Source organism: Rana temporaria, chromosome 1 (genome assembly GCF_905171775.1).
Source record: "Rana temporaria chromosome 1, aRanTem1.1, whole genome shotgun sequence".
Classification (NCBI taxonomy): Eukaryota; Metazoa; Chordata; class Amphibia; order Anura; family Ranidae; genus Rana; species Rana temporaria.
In genome coordinates, this window is record NC_053489.1 from 442,818,839 (window position 1) to 442,836,515 (window position 17,677).

At 42.7% G+C, this 17,677-nt stretch overlaps 1 protein-coding gene across 2 annotated transcripts in view; it reads right to left on the reverse strand.

Moving 5' to 3' along the window:
* Positions 1-2,954: 2,954 nt before the first annotated feature.
* CCDC158 (coiled-coil domain containing 158) overlaps positions 2,955-17,677 on the reverse strand; it is a 138,314-nt gene continuing 123,591 nt past the window's right edge. For both annotated transcript variants that reach the window (XM_040326782.1, XM_040326773.1), the window contains exons 21-23: positions 11,225-11,410; positions 7,357-7,458; positions 2,955-3,129 (exon numbers count right to left, since the gene is read on the reverse strand). In XM_040326782.1, the coding sequence (XP_040182716.1) occupies positions 3,089-3,129; positions 7,357-7,458; positions 11,225-11,410 (329 nt within the window). In that variant the 3' untranslated portion in view covers positions 2,955-3,088. The remainder of the gene's footprint in view (positions 3,130-7,356; positions 7,459-11,224; positions 11,411-17,677) is intronic.

A 17,677-nucleotide genomic window follows, 5' to 3' on the forward strand; every position in this document is an offset into this window, starting at 1 on the left:
GCGCATGCTCTGAAACGCGTTGTGGTCCCTCTCGGCCTCCGTCCAAGCTGACGCTACCGTCCACCTGATGAATTCTCTGCTGACAGTGAGACATCCACCACGGACATAGCCGGCTCCCCCCGGCTCTCCTCGGGTCCTAGCAGCCACATCTCATCTGGATATATTGTACTGTCCGTCAGACTTGTGCCAGCTTCCCTGACTGCAGCATAGTATTTTATGATGTAAGTGCTGGATTATTTTATACATTACATTAAAACACAGTTTACTCAGTGGCGCTTTTCTCCTTACTCTTTTTTCTATTAAAGTCTATGGAACACGAACATGAAAAATCAAAAGTGCTAATTTTTAAGGCTTATATGCAAGTTATTGTCATAAACAGTGTATGGGAACCTGGGCACTGCCCCAGGGGACATGTATTAATGCAAAAAATATGTTTTTCAAAACTAAATTTTTTTCAAGAGCAGTGATTTTAATAATGTAATATATCTTTAAACATAATGCCTGGGGGGTCCCTCTAGTCTGCCTGTAAAGCGGCGCATCTGTGTGATGTGTAGAACAGTGCCGCAGCAAAATTACATTTTTAAAGGAAAAAAATTTATTTAAACTTGCTCGCGGCTGTAATGTATTGACCCCACATGAGTGGGGACAATACAATACAGGCAGGAGCCCCGCCATGCTGCTAAAATGAGGTCAGTGAACTGTGAGGATTGTGCAGAAACTGACCTTTGGGGGTGAAATCATTGTACTGGGGGGCAGACTGCTGCTTCCCCCCATGTAATATGCAATGCATTGACCACCATGTGATAAACATATTGTGCCCACCATGTGCAGTGACCACCATGTGATTTATTGTGCTCACCATGTGCAGTGACCACCATGTGATGTATTGTGCCAACCATGTGCAGTGCAGTGACCACCATGTGATTTATTGTGCCCACCATGTGCAGTCTGCCTGTGTGATGTGTAGAACAGTGCCGCAGCAAAATTACATTTTTAAAGGAAAAAAATTCATTTAAATTTGCTCGCGGCTGTAATGTATTATCCCCACATGAGTCAGTGAGGGGGGGGGCGGGTTGAGGAGGATTGACACCCATGTTTTTACTGCACCAGATGACACCAACCCTAGTGATGCCTCTGCAAACGAGGCCACCAAAACTGCCATGCGAAAGAAAATAGTTGGGAGATCACTGGACCATAGAGTCTGCACATAGGAGTGGGGAGAGAGGAGCTAGTCCAAAGGGAGAAAGCCCCTGGAAATGGTTATTCAAAGATCTGGCCCTGATAATTAGGTCGGATCCAGCTATGAAGTTTTGAATCCAAAATTGTAAAGCTGCAAAGCATGCAGCAAATCCAGGAAGTTGTGAAAATGGCCTGGGCATACACCCTGAGTACTTGGGTGAAGAGTTTTCCTGTGGATTAGTACTGCATTACCGATTATCTACAGCCCTCCTCATCCAAAGCATGAGTTTCCTTAAATCGGCTTTACAATACAAGCTAATTCAATTTACAGCACAGTAGATAATCTTGAGACCTTGTAGCAGCTGGGTTTGGTGTTTTATACCCTTCAGATACAGGACCTCCATGGAGTTGGTATTTTTCCTCCGGCAATCTGATCACAAACTTTTAGGTTACTGACCCTGGGATGCATATGTGACAATTAGGGACAGTATTGTATACGTTTGTCTGGAGTATCTGGTGATGTGAACAATTTGATATCTTCCATAATCCTTTTCACATATTTTGTGTTTCAGGTGTGTGCTCCACAGGAGATAAAAAGGAAGCTCACGGAAGTCATATTTGAGTGTCTGTTCATTAGGCTGATTACATTTAAATGGATACATTTGTAAAAATAGTATAGTATTGACAGCTAGTGATGGAAATAAGTCAGCTTTGGACTAACTTCCCTGTCACAGTCAAAGAAATAACACAATAACATATTTAATTACTGAAACTAAAGTTTTTGTATTTTACAGTTTGTACATTTGGATTACATTGTTTTAAATCTGTACATACAAACATTTTCCATATGTAAATCACAAAAAGAATAAAATCAGATACAATAATTGGGTGTATTTAGTAGTACAGTATAAATATCAAAGGTATACAGCAGGGGTGTCCAAACTTTTTTTTAAAGAGGGCCAGATTTGATGAAGTGAACATGCGTAAGGGCCGACCATTTTGCTGACATTCTTTGAACCATTAAAATTTGGTCTAAGTGTGTTTGCCCGAGCACCAATACATGGCCCAACAAGAATGCTCTTGCCTTTGTGGCTGTGTGTGGTGAAGAGATGAGCTTGGGCGTGTTATTTGGATATACTGTATTTATCGGCGTATAACACACCTTCACTTTAGGAGGGACGTTTCAGGGAAAAAATATGTAAATAAAGAACTGTGAAGCAAAATAAGGGTCATTGCCCATCAATGCAGCCTAATCAGTGCCATGAATGCAGCCTTGCCATTGCCATGAATGCAGCCTTGCCATTGCCATGAATGCAGCCTCGCCATTGCCATGAATGCAGCCTGATCGATGCCCATCTGCAGCCTCGGAGAGGATGGGGGGTGGGACGAGTGCCAACAGATTACATACAGGAGAATCTCCTGTTTACACAGCAGCCTCTTTAATACAATGTCCCGCCTCCTATGTTTGACAGAGGGGTCGTCCAATGGCAGCCCAGGAGACAAGACTTCCTATTAAAGATGCCGCAGAGTAAACAGGAGATTCTCCTGTATGTAATTTGACAGCACTCGTTCCCCGCCCCTCCCTGTCCCCTCCGAGGCAGCGCCGATATAAATACAGTATATATCCAAATTACCAGGGGGGCCACATTAAACTGGAATGGGCCCCCGGGCCGGACTTTGGACATGCCTGGTATACAGTAACAGATAACAATCAAAATACAGTACAGCTGTTTGTATATGTGGATTAGCCAACTATTACAGTCATTATAACAATGTCATCCAAGTTATTTTACATTCTTTCTGTATGCTCGGAAACTGCAATTGTCTTCATCAAATGGTCTGAAATAAAGGGTTTTAAACCTAGTAAAGTGCATTGGTTTACTCTGTGATTTTCAGCGTTTGTGCTTCATTAGCATTGGTTTTCATGATTTCCAATCATTAGCGACATTTCTAAAAAAATAAATAAAGACTGAGTCAAACATGAATAAGTCTTCTAAATTCAACAATGCCCTTTGAATGTCATGGGATCACATGTACTAAATAAAATCTTTGCTCAAGTACATTAGAGTTTTAATTGGCTTGTTACTTAATGTGTCTTAGGGGATTTTCAATAATGACCTGCTCTTGGATTCCATGACAGCTGCAATTGGGTCTCCGGATTTAAAATCCTCTAGGAATGGATATGACTAACTACGTTATTGGCTTTCCCTAAGTAAACTATTTGCCTGGCTTTTTTTTTTTTTTTTTTTACATTTCTTTTCAGAATGTATATGGAATACAATTTTGAAAAAAGGAGGGGGGGGGGAAACAAATCAGCATGCATTTAGAGCACAAATTGATATTTATTGTGTCAATTACGTATCCATATGGTAAATTTCCACAAAATAATTTTCTCTTTTCTTAAAAGAACAATGTTTATTAAAAAAGGTCAAAGGCAACTAGCAGTCTTTCTCAACCTTTTCAACACAGAGGAACCCTCAAAACAACTTTTCATTATCAGGGAACCCCTGATAAAAATGACTAAATCTACAACTCATGATAATTGTGTGATGGTCAATGGGAAGAATGCTCCTTAGGCCCCGTACACAGGACCGAACATGTCTGCTGAAACTGGTCCGCAGACCAGTTTCAGCGGACATGTTCGGTCGTCTGTACGTCCGACCGGACAATTTTCCGGCGGATCGGACAGGTTTCCAGCAGACAAATGTTTCTTAGCATGCTAAGAAACATGTCCGCTGGAAGCCTGTCCGTCGGACATGTTCGGTCGTCTGTACAGACTCACCGGACATGTCTGCTCGGCCGAAAGCCCTCGCATGCGTCGAAGTGATTCGACAGTCCGTCCGTGTGTACGAGGCCTCACACTTGTGGTCATTAAGAAGAATTCCCCCTTACAGCTAAAAGAATCAATGGTGTCAATGGGAACTTATCTGAGAGGCAGACATTTCTCACTGTTCAAAGAACCCCTAACAACCTCTGGCTACTGGAAACTAGAGTGATGTTCATGTGTAAGCTATGACTCCAGCAACTTGTGGGGTGGTTGTATACCCCACTGGTGGGGGAGAGAACAAAAGGTAATGTGTCTGTGGATATCTAAATTACAGTAGGCATGTTGCTTTGTCCTGCATGAGCAAAGCACACGTTCACTTTAATAATGAGTGCATATTTTGGACAGGTATATGTTTTAGACAAAGAACAGTGGCATATTCAAATCAAGAATTAAGCTATTTGAAAAGACCTGTGAAACATTATGAATTTATATATTTCTGGAATATCATACACATGGGTGTCTGCAGGAGGGGGCAAGGGGGGTCAAGCCCCCCCCGGAAGCGGGTGCACTGCACCCAGGCACCCCAATCTGAGGCAGAGGAGGTGAGCTGAAGCTGTCAGTGATGTCCGGCTCCCAACACAGGATCTGCGCACACAGATCCTCTCAGTCTCCAGGAGCTGTGTAAGGGAGGTGCACTAAAGTCATCCCCTTCAGCAGGAGCCCCGCCATGCTGCTAAGATGAGGTCAATGAACTGTGAGGATGGTGCAGAAACTGACCTTTGGGGGTGAAATGATTGTACTGGGGGGCAGACTGCTGCTTCCCCCCATGTTATATGCAGTGCATTGACCACCATGTGATAAATATATTGTGCCCACCATGTGCAGAGACCACCATGTGATTTATTATGCCCACCATGTGCAGTGACCACCATGTGATGTATTATGCCCACCTGGTGCAGTGCAGTGACCACCATGTGATGTATTGTGCCCACCATGTGCAGTGAAGTGACCACCATGTGATATATTGTGCCAACCATGTGCAGTGCAGTGCAGTGCCCACCATGTACTTCGGAGTGATGAAAAAAAAGGTAAGAGTAAGAAGACTTAGTAAAGAGGGGTCTGTTCTATGGGGGACCTGTACTGGCATGCTCTAAAGGGGGATCTATATGGGGGACCCTGGCCTGTGCTTTATGTGATAATGAAGCCCCTCCCCTTCATGACATTGTCAAAAAGGGGCAGAGAATGGGTGACCTTAAAATGATGCTTCCCCTGAAAAAAAGTTCCGCAGGCGCCCATGATCATACACGAAACAAAAGCCGGGGGTGGAAATCGCAATGTCACCTCGCATGCACTACCACCATTGGGGTCTGGGGATTGTAGTCTATACATGCTGATTTCTTCCTAGGAGTTTTGACAGCTTGTTGCTATATGCTTTTTCTGGACGAGTGGTGGCTGTTCATCCCTACATACTGGTTGCAGACCAGCAGTTATATACGGCGTGTTTTGGCTTCTCATATACTGAGGGTCGCACTACCTCTGGTAAGCTCATATATTTGGCATGGTGGATTGAGCACTGAGTGATCACTTTCTCAGATTTTTGAAGAGCACATAACGTGGGAAGAGTGATCTTCACTGGTGCAATTTTGGAAGCAAGATTTCACTATCGCATGGACTCTTTACAATATTATACACTATCAAATGTTATTTCTTGCATTTTAGGTTCTAGGATATTATATGCTAGCAAATAGAATAATACTGGACTTTGTATTTTTTTTTCTGCACATTTAGTTTATTAGCATGGCACTGCTTCTTATGATCTTTATTGTTTATATTATTGCTTGAATTCAAAGTGATCCTAAAGGCTTCTTTCTTTTTTTTTAAATAATAAACTTGTAATACCTGCCTTCTCTGTGCAATGGTATTGCACAGTGCATTTCCTTACCTCCCCTTCTGAGGTCCCCCACCAGCACTCTACGCTCATCCACATCTGCAAGTGCCCCCATAGCAAGATGCTTACTATGGGGACACTTGTGTGGGTGCTCTCCCAAGCCAGAATGTGTGCTTCCTGCACCCCCCCTCACAGAATTTGATTGACAGCAGGAGGAGCTGCCTCTGTGTCCTGTGAAAGCAGGTAGTGGGGAAAGCACCGCTGCAGATGGGCACAGCGCTGGATCAAAAAATATTTAGGGAGGTGAGGGGTGATACACCTGCAGGGTAATTTTTTACTTTAATGAATGGAATGCAAAAAAAATCCTGACTTTAGAACCACTTTATGCAATTAAATAAATTCAAAAAAATTAAGTATTTTTAGTAGTTATAATGACCTTGTTTTTGTAAAAATATACAGGTTGACTCCATAGCCACGGTATGCATTGACATACAACGCAAAAGTGCCTTAACATAACTCATGTTAGCATGAACATTAACTAAAGTCAGGTAGCACAACGGAGTGGCACAGTGTAAGGTCTTATTTTGTACATATAGGGCCAGATTCACAGAAGAGATACGACGGCGTATCTCCTGATACGACGGCGTATCTCTGAGATACGATTGTCGCATCTATGCGGCTGATTCATAGAATCAGTTACGCATAGATAGCCCTAAGATCCGACAGGTGTAATTGACTTACACTGTCAGATCTTAGGATGCAATTCTAGGCCGGCCGCTAGGTGGCGATTCCATTGCGGTCGGCGTAGAATATGCAAATGACTAGTTACGGCGATTCACGAACGTACGCTTTACCCGTCGCTCTAACTTTACGTTGTTTCCGTTGAGATACGCCGCGTAAAACTAAGGCTGCCCTCTAGGTGGACTAGTCAATGTTAAGTATGGCCGTCGTTCCCGCGTCGAAATTTGAAAAATCACGTCGTTTGCGTAAGTCGTCCGTGAATGGCGCTGGACGCCATTTACGTTAACGTCGAAACAATGACGTCCTTGCGACGTCATTTAGCGCAATGCACGTCGGGTAATTTTACGGACGGAGCATGCGCAGTACGTTCGGCGCGGGAACGCGCCTAATTTAAATGGTGCCCGCCCCATTTGAATTAGGCGGGCTTGCGCCGAGCGGATTTACATTACACCGCCGCAAGTTTACAGGTAAGTGCTTTGTGAATCAGGCACTTACGCTGTAAACTTGCGGCGGTGTAACGTAAATGGGATATGTTACGCCGCCGCAGCGTAACGTATTTCTCTGTAAATCTGGCCCTTAGTCCTTCGTTCCAGTATACCTTATGGCAGTATTTTCTTGACCTGTGGCTATTTCTCGAAACAGTGTCAACTGAAACAACACTGAACTGTGACTGTTGTGATCTACTGTCTGTTTGAGTTTTTCAAGACAGTCTTACACCTGAAAATGTATACATACATTTTTATATATATAAATGAAGTATAAATTTAGTATTTCTGCTTACCTTTATTTTTCATCTGCAGATCCTCAGCAATGGTTTGTAAGTACTCCAATCTGTACTGGAGTATCTGACAGGTACTATCTGTAAGTTCGTTATGCTGTTCACCTATAGAATAAGTTGCAGAAATCAAACATGACACCTATAATATATAAGAACGTACCTTATTTTGTAAATGGAAATCAGATAAAAGACCTATACAGTAATTAGGAAAAGATTACAGTAGTAAATGATGATAATCTCTAGGCAAACAAGGCTACTGTAATGCCTACAATAATTTTGTAAGTTAAGACTATTGTCTTGTTAATTCTATTATAATATTACTTTTCTCCATAGTGCAGAATTGTAGTTCCCCATCAGATTCTCATTTCCTTTGTGTACTAATGTATTAAGCTGAATAAATAGTTAGTAAAACAGCTAATACACAGTAATTGCTGCAGAAAAAAGCAGGACACGGGTATAAATTTGACAACTAGAGGAGTCGAAGGGGAGGGAATGTTTTAAAGAACAGTGTTATGTAGGGTATGCTTGCAGTTTTTTTTATTGATCAACCAGCAGGTTGAATGGGTTCTACCCATTTCTCATTTTATCAAAAATGGAAAAAAATATGGCTTTACATACACTTTAATAGTTACCTATTAGAGAGCTATCATTGCATGCTATGCTAGCTGTCACACCATACAGTCTATTCAATACTGTATTTGTCAGATACATTTACTGTATTCAAAATTTTTAAATACCGTATATGTTTTACAGTTTTGTCTATTTGTCAGTCTATAATCAGATTCAGAGCAGAGTGTTTATTAAATCAGTGTTTCAAATATAACGTTTATGTGCCCTTAAAAAAAAATGTAAAAATTATTTACAGTATCTCACAAAAGTGAGTACACCCCTCACATTTTTGTAAATATTTTATTATATCTTTTCATATCACAATACTGAAGAAATTGCACTTTGCTACAATGTAAAGTAGTGAGTGTACAGCTTATATAACAGTGTAAATTTGCTGTCCCCTCCAAAAAATCAACACACAGCCACTAATGTCTAAACTGCTGGCAACAAAAGTGGGGCCCTAAGCAAAATTTTGCTAAGGGGCCCTCTACGGCAGTGAAAAATGGGAGTGGTTTACATGGAATAGTGGGCGTGGCTCTGAGGGGTGTGTTTAGAGTCTGAGATGAATGAGGGATGTAGGGAGAAAGAAAGCAAGAAAAGGACAGACAGCAGGCCCATATCCTACACCACAATAGAAACCTGTGTATTCCAGAAAGTTTAACAAATCAGCAGATAAAGATCTTCCAAACACCTGGTGTTGGCGCTTCAAACATCCCAGCACCATGGTTGTTATGGTGTCAGGATGATTGAAGCGCATTATTTATATTATTACATTGTAATATAAAATGAAATCATTCAACTCACCATAATGCAGAATCAGTGGAAGCCCAGAGTCCCTGATTACACCAGACATTCCCAGCGGAGCCCCTCCTTACATCAGGTGTCCGCAGCGGAGCCGCTCCTTACACCAGGCATTCCCAGCGGAGCCCCTCCTTATATCATGTGTCCTCAACAGAGTCCCTCCTTACATCAGGGGTCCCCAGTGGAGCCCCTCCTTACATCAGGTATTCCCAGCGGAGTCCCCCCTTACACCAGGCATGACCAGCGTAGTCCCCCCTTACACCAGGCATGACCAGCGCAGTCCCCCCTTACACCAGGCATGACCAGCGCAGTCCCCCCTTACACCAGGCATGACCAGCGTAGTCCCCCCTTACACCAGGCATGACCAGCGGAGTCCCCCTTACACCAGGCATGACCAGCGGAGTCCCCCCTTACATCAGGCATGACCAGCGGTCAGAGACACTATGATTTAACACTAATAGACACCAGTTAGGAAATGTCTGAAACTCTCTGTGACTTTCTATTAGATTAACAATGTAATAAAGATTATGCTTCTATAGAATTGTTTAAGTACATATGCATTTATATTGGGGTTACCATTATTTGGTTAGTTTCGTAATACACTTCACAGGTCTATTTACCCACATAACATTACCGTTTGACCACAGCAATGGGAGTTGTAGAGCACACGCGATAGGCTGGCTGGCGGACTACTACAACGTAGCCGCTGGCGGACTACTACAACGGCGCCGGCTGTAGTTCTAGTATTCTTCAGACGTCAGTGAGTCAGATGACGTTGCATGAGACGGCCGCCGATATTACTTATGGGATTTGTAGTCTACAACTCCCGTAAGCAATAGCGGCGGCCGTCTCACGCAACGTCACCTGACTCACTGACGTCTGACAACACTAGTGAGTCACGATTCAGCGCCGTGGGCGGAAACTAGGACAGCCGCGGCGGTGGCCATTGTTTCGGTTAGGATACAAACAGAAACTCTATGCTTCCCAGCGGGGCCTCAAGTAATTTCCGGGGGCCCTACGCAGCTTGCGTAGTCTGCGTATAGGGCGGATCGGCCCTGAGTACACCCCTAAGTGAAAATGTCCAAATTGGGCCAACAGTGTCAATATTTTATGTAGCCACCATTATTTTCCAGCACTGCCTTAACCCTCTTGGGCAGAGCTTCACAGGTTGCCACTGGAGTCCTCTTCCACTCCTCCATGACAACTACACAGAGCTGGTGAATGAGACCTTGTGCACCTCCACCTTCCGTTTGAGGATACTCCAAAGATGCTCAATAGGGTTAAGGTCTGGAGACATGCTTGGCCAGTCCATCACCTTTACCCTCAGCTTCTTTAGCAAGGCAGTGGTCATCTTGGAGGTGTGTTTTGGGTCATTATCATGTTGGAATACTGCCCTGTGACCCAGCCTCTGAAGTGAGGGGATCATGCTCTGCTTCAGTATGTCACAGTAAATGTTTTCCTTCATGGTTCCCTCAATGAACTGTAGCTCCCCAGTGCTGGCAGCACTCATGCCGCCCCAGACCATGACCCTCCCACCACCATGCTTCACTGTACGCAAGACACACTGGTGTTTGTACTCATCACCTGGTTGCTGCCACACATGCTTGACACCATCTGAAGCAAATACATTTATCTTGGTCTCATCAGACCACAGAACATGGTTCCGGTAATCCATGTCCTTAGTCTGCTTGTCTTCAGCAAACTGATTGCAGGTTTCTTGCGCATCTTGTTTCTTGTTCATCTTTTGAAGAGGCTTCCTTCTGGGATGACAGGCATGCATACCAATTTGACTGACAGGCTGACCCCCCACCTGCTCAACCTATGCAGCAATGCTGGCGGCACTCTTTCCCAAAGACAACCTCTGTATATGACGCTGACAACCTTAGGGAAAATGGCTAATTGGGGCCAATTTGAAAATTTTCACTTAGGGGTGTACTCACTTTTGTTGCCAGCAGTTTAGACAATAATGGCTGTGTGTTGAGTTATTTTGAGGGGACAGCACATTTACACTCTTATACAAGCTGTACAATGACTACTTTACATTGTAGCAAAGTGTAATCTCTTCAGTGTTGTCACATGAAAAGATATAATAAAATATTTACATTTAGGGATGTACATTGCATTCCTCTTTAATTGTAGCAAAAACATAAAAAGTACCTCTAAGCCAACCCAGTTTTATTTTAGCTTTTTGATGGAGCGGGAATCCAAAATTTTAAAGCCGACACCAAAACCGAATCAAAAATCTTCCAGTGGGGATGCCTGTTCCAGTGCATATGGTAATTATCTCTTACTTACTTCTGTGTCTTCGAGGCAGTTAATAAAGGGAAATCTTCCCAAAAGGACCTACCACAAAAACTCTAACTTTTTTGGTTACAGGTTATCTTAACAAATGTTGCTTTGCGTTGTAAATTACATTAGAAAATAAAACAATATTTGCAAAAAATAAATAAAAATTACATACCATGTACAAAGTTATCAGCGTCAACGGTTTCAAGGAAGAGTTTTCGGTCCATTGTGTCACAGATATCAGTTTCACTGGTTGGAGCTGTCAACAATGAATACACTGGAGATCTAGGTCGATTTTTGGGGCTTTTGTAATGCTTCTTTAGAGATGAGGTATAACAGGGGCTCACTGTAATGTGGTTTTCTTAAAAAAAAAAAAAAAAAAGGTAAATTTAAAATCATGAAGAAAACCCTATTTTACTGAACATAGTATATCTAATGCCGAGTACACACAACCGTTTTTCATGACGTGAAAAATGCCATTTTTTTAAAATGTCATTAAAAACGATTGTGTGTGAAAAATGGCCATTACAAATTTAGAACATGCTCTTTTTTTTCGCGTCGTTTTTCACGTCGTGAAAAACGGTCGTGTGTAGGCTTTAACGACAGGAAAAAAATGCGCATGTTTAGAAGCAAGTTATGAGACGGGAGCGCTCGTTCTGGTAAAACTAGCGTTCGTAATGGAGATAGCACATTCGTTACGCTGTAACAGACAAAAGCACGAAGACTGAAAAGCATGAATCGTCTCTCACCAAACATTTACTAACACGAAATCAGCAAAAGCAGCCACAAGGGTGGCGCCATCCAAATGGAACTTCCCCTTTATAGTGCCGTCGTACGTGTTGTACGTCACCGCGCTTTGCTAGAGCATTTTTTTTGTTCACGATCGTGTGGCTTAACAAGAATCAGGTAAAAAAAACGTTGTTTTTTCTAGACCAATAAAAATGGTAGTGTGCACGCGGCATTAGGGTTGAGGAAGCTTTTTTATATTGTTATCAGAACATCATAACAAAGATGCAACAGGAAGTAAGAGGTGGGTGAAATTCTCCAGTGGAACAAAAAATGTACAGGTGTTCTAATCCTTTCCAACTCTAGCCAAAACTCCACTGTACTTTATTTAAAAGAAAAAAAAGATTCTGCTACCTTCTTGCTTGTAACACACCAGAATGAGTTAGGCCTAGTACACACGAGAGGATTTATCCGCGGATACGGTCCACCGGACCGTATCCGCGGATAAATCCTCTCGAGGATTTCCACGGATTTGGATCCGATGGAGTGTACTCACCATCGGATCGAAATCCGCGCCGAAATCCCCTCGCGATGACATGTTGCGCCGTCGCCGCGATGATGACGCGGCGACGTGCGCGACGCTGTCATAAAAGGAATTCCACGCATGCGTCGAATCATTACGACGCATGCGGGGGATCCCTTCGGACGGATTGATCCGGTGAGTCTGTACAGACCAGCGGATCAATCCGTTGAGATGGATTCCAGCGGATAGATTTTAAAGCATGTCTTCAAATTTTTATCCGCTGGAAATCCATCCCAGGGGATAAAAATCCGCGGAAACAGATCCGCTGGATTGTACACACCAGGGGATCTATCCGCTGGAGCCGGTCTGCGGATCAATTCCAGCGGATGGATCCTCTCGTGTGTACGGGGGCCTAAGGATTGGGGGGTTATAATAATTAGTACAACTGTAGATGATGGAAGGAGATGAAAAAATAAAGGCAGGTAGCAAAAGTTGAAGCAAGGCAATACAAGTACAAGGCCAGGTCAGGCAAAGAGATCACAATCTTAAACCAAAGCTGAGATCAGGAATTAGAAAGTCAGAAACTGAAAAAGCAACCAGGTTAATCTGTAATAACCAGTTAAGTATGCCATCACTCCGGCTTTGGCTTTACATAAGTATTGTATGCATAGCTCACAGAGTTCACTCAACTCAATACCCCAAACATTGGTTCATTACCACTAATTAAATCTAACACAACTCAGATAGTTATTTATTGTGGTAAGGTAAGGGGCATATATATCTAACCTAGAAACTGAGAAATACTGCAGTCAGCCTGGTCTCATATAATGGCAGACATTATAAACCATATAGTGTATTCATTGATTCATAAACTCTAACAATGAATGTCTCCTATTTTCTTTAACCTCTGAAAGGGTTTGTTTTAGTGAAAAAAATGCCTGTTGATCCCGTCAGAAATCTTGTGAGTTGATACCTTCTGCACTGTTATCAGTTTGCATTGTTCCTAGCTATTTTTTGTGAACTACAAAACACCTCCCTCCAATGTTATGGAGAAGCAAAGTCCAAAACAATATCCAACAATAGCCAGTCACATACAGTGCATTCGGAAAGTATTCACAGCGTTTCACTTTTTTCACATTTTGTTATGTTACAGCCTAATTCCAAAATAGATTAAATTCATTATTATCCTCGAAATTCTAAAAACAATACCCCATAATGACAACATGAAAGACATTTGTTTGGAATCTTTGCAAACTTATTAAAATCAAAAAACGAAAAAAGAAAATCACATAATTATTTACAGCCTTTGCCATGATACTCGAAATTGAGTTCAGGTGCATCCTGTGTCCACTGATCATCCTTAAAGGGGTTGTAAAGGAATTTTTTTTTTTTTTTTTTTCATAATAAGCATCCTTTACCTGCAGACATTCCTCTTTTCACTTCCTCATTGTTTGTTTTTGCTCAGAAGTTGCTCTATTTCTTCTCTGTTCTGTTCTGTTCACTTCCTGCTTGTCTGATTTTACTTACCACCGTGATGGGAGGCTTTACTGCGGTGGTCAGTGACATGCTCGCCCCCTCCTGGGAACTACATCTGTGTGGCAGGACGCTCTCTACGTGTTAGAGACTTCAAGGAGGTGTGAATTACTGGGCGTGCCGCAATGTATACTGGGAAATGTAGTTCTTACATGAACGAACAATGCAAACCAGGAAGTGAATGAGAGAACAGAAACTAGAATGCCGGAGGTGGTATAGATGAAGGAATTGAATAGGTATTTAATTGTTTTTCAACAGAATCATTACACTATTCTGTCTGTCTACCTTGCAGGCATTAATTTTAGGCAAATTTTTTTTTCCTTTACAACTCCTTTAAGATGATCAGTGGAATGTTCGGTTAAAGGAACACCTGGGTAGCAGTAATCATAACATGATTTCATTTAATGTTAGCTGTAAGCAAGAAATACATACAGGAAAGATAAAAACACTTAGGCCCCTTTCACACCTGCAGACCGTATGTCCGCTTTTTCATCCATCCATTTGCGGATGAAAAAGGGACATACATTGGTCCCTATGAGATTGCGGGTGTCAGCGGATGAACATCCGCTGACACCCGTTCTCGTCTGCCTCCGCAATGATCCGATTCTGCAGACGGAAGAAAACCCTATTTTTCCTTCCGTCTGCGGATCGGATGAACGCGGACATACGGTCCATGTTCATCCGATCCCCCCATAGAGGAGAGCGGAGAAAAGACAGGGTGGTCCCTGCACAGTGTGCGGGAACCGCCCTGTAATCCGACGGCTCAGCGGGGATCAACGGAGCGATCCCGCTGAGCATACGGAGGCAGATCATTACTGATCCGTCCCGTGTGAAAGGGGCCTTAATTTTAAGAGAGCAAATTTTCCAAGGATGAGGGCTGCTCTCCAAGACTTAGACTGGGAGGCAATATTGGCATCAATGGGCACAGAACAGAAATGGGAATTCTTCAAAAAGACTGTTTGGGACCTCACTGCAAAGTATGTTCCCATGGGCAATAAGTTTAAAAGGCTAAAAATAAAACCTATGTGGCTCACGGGCAAAGTTAAAAAAGCTATAAACAATAAGAAAGTAGCTTTTAAAAAATATAAAAATGAAGGAACACTAGTGTTGTTTAAATGTTACAAAGAATATAACAGGATATGTAAAAAGGAAATCAAGGATGCAAAAACTCAAAATGAACGACAGATTGCAAAAGATAAAAGGACAAACCCCAACAAAAATCTTCAAATATTTTAATAGTAAAAAGGTGAAGTCTGAGCATGTAGGCCCTTTACAAAATAATCTAGAGTGGGTGACTGGGGACAAAGAGAAGGCAAATTTATTAAATACTTTCTTCAGCTCTGTGTATACAAAGGAGCATGGGGGAGGGGCTCATGTCCATAATGGGGGTGGTAGTGACACAGCCCCAAATCCACAATGGCTCAAAAGTGATATGGTCCAGAAATATTTAGACAGAATAAAGGTGGATAAACCACCTGGTCCTGATGGCATCCATCCACGGATCCTAAAAGAATTGAGCTCTGTCATTTCAAAGCCATTAGTTTTTAGGGACTCATTAATGACGGGAATAGTACCACTGGATTGGCGTAGAGCCAATGTGGTACCCATATTTAAAAAGGGAACAAAGTCTTTACCAAGTAACTATAGACCTGTTAGTTTAACTTCTATAGTTGGGAAGATACTGGAACGTTTAATAAAAGACCACATGGATGAGTTCTTGCTGGAAACAAACTATTTAAGCAACAGACAACATGGATTCATGAAAGACAGAAGTTGTCAGACAAACCTGATTTATTTTTATGAAGAGGTAAGTATAACCTTGGACAGAGGGGTGGCTGTGGACGTGGTATACTTGGATTTTGAAAAAGCGTTCGATTATTTTTTTGTGGTTGAACTGGATGGACTTGTGTCTTTTTTCAACCTGACTAAGGCTGCTTTCACATTGAGGCGTGCAGCCGCGGTGACGGTATAGCCACGCTATTTGTAGCGCGGCTATACCGTCGTATTTACCGCGATATTCGGGCGCTAGTGGTGAGGTTTTAACCCCCGCTAGCGGCCAAAAAAGGATTAATACCGCCCGCGTTACCACGCTTTCCCATTGATTTCAATGGGAAGGCGCGGTAAAGATGCGGCTAGCAGGACTTTTGGAGCGCTCCTGCTGGCGCACCGCTTCAATGTGAAAGCCTTCGGGCTTTCACATTGAACACTACAGGGCAGGTTTTTTCATGCGGTATAGCAGCACTATTTTTAGCGCTGTACCGCATGAAAAACGCCTCAATGTGAAAGGGGCCTAACTATGGGCCAGATTCACAGCCGAGATACTCCGTCGTATCTCTCAGAGTATCTATGCGACTGAGTCATAGAATCAGTTACGCATAGATAGCCCTTAGATCCGACAGGTGTAATTGTTTTACACTGTCGGATCTTAAGATGCAATACCGCGGCCGCCGCTGGGGGGAGTTCGCGTCGTAAACCAGCGTCGGATATGCAAATTAGGAGTTACGGCGATCCACAACGGTTTTTCGCATTCGCTACGTCGCTGCTAGTCTAGTTTCCCGTCGCAAAGTTAGTCGTCGTTTTGGGTGCCTTAACTTTACACAGCACACGTATGTGCTGTATAAAGTATGGCCGTCGTTCCCGCGTCGAAATTTAAAAATTCGCGTTGTTTGCGTAAGACGTCCGGGAATACGGAATTGCGCTACGCACGTCGCCGTTCGAAAAAATGACGTCAGTTCGCGCAAAGCATGGCTGGAATTTCGAAACGGAGCATGCGCAGTAGGTCCGGCGTGGGAGCGCGCCTAATTTAAATGGCACACGCCCCTTTAAATTACGCGGGCTTATGCCGGTTGCCGCCAGCGTAGGTTTTCATTACAAGTGCTTTGTGAATCAGGCACTTGCGATGAAAACTTGCGGCGGTGTAACGTATCTACGATACGTTACGCCGCCGCAGTTCTACGTGAATCTGGCCCTATGTAACTATGTAAGAGGTTTCTACAACTTAATTGGAGTCCACCTGTGGTAAGTTGAATTGATTGGACATGATTTGGAAAGGCCCACATCAGTCTATATTAGGGTTGCACAGATACTAGTATCGGTATCGGTGCCGATACCGAGTATTTGCATAAGTATCTATTTTCCTCCATTTAATTATTATTTTCCTGCTTTTTTTCACGTCTAAATATATAATATAAATATAATATAAACGATAATCAAAACTTTTTTTTTGTTTGCTTTGCTAGTTAATATTTTTACACATATATATATATTATCATATATGTACATATTTCCCATTGAAAAAGCACAAAATTAAAAAAAAAACAATTTTTTTCAATTGTAAATAACATTTCAATGGTTTATACCATTCCTGACAGCTGAAGTGAAAACAAAACAGTTGCAGTAGGTATCGGTAATTGGTATCGGCAAGTACTCAAAAGAAAGTATCGGTACTCATACTCATTGTAAAAAAATGGTATCAGTGAGTGCATCCCTCATCTATATAAGGTCCCCCAGTTAACAGTGCATGTCAGAGCACAAACCACGCCATGAAGTCCAAATAGTTGTCTGTAGACCTCGGAGACAGGATTATATCAATGCACAGATCTGGGGAAGGGTACAGAAAAATTTCTGCAGCATTGAAAGACCCAATGAGCACAGTGGCCTTCATCATCTGTAAATGGAAGAAGTGTGGAACCACCAGGACTATTCCTAGAGCGGGCCGCCCAGCCAAACTGAGTGATCGGGGGAGACGGGCCTTAGTCAGGGGGGTAACCAAGAATCTGATGGTCACTCTGACAGCGCTCCAGCATTTTCTTGTGGAGAGAGGAGAACCTTCCAGAAGAACAACCA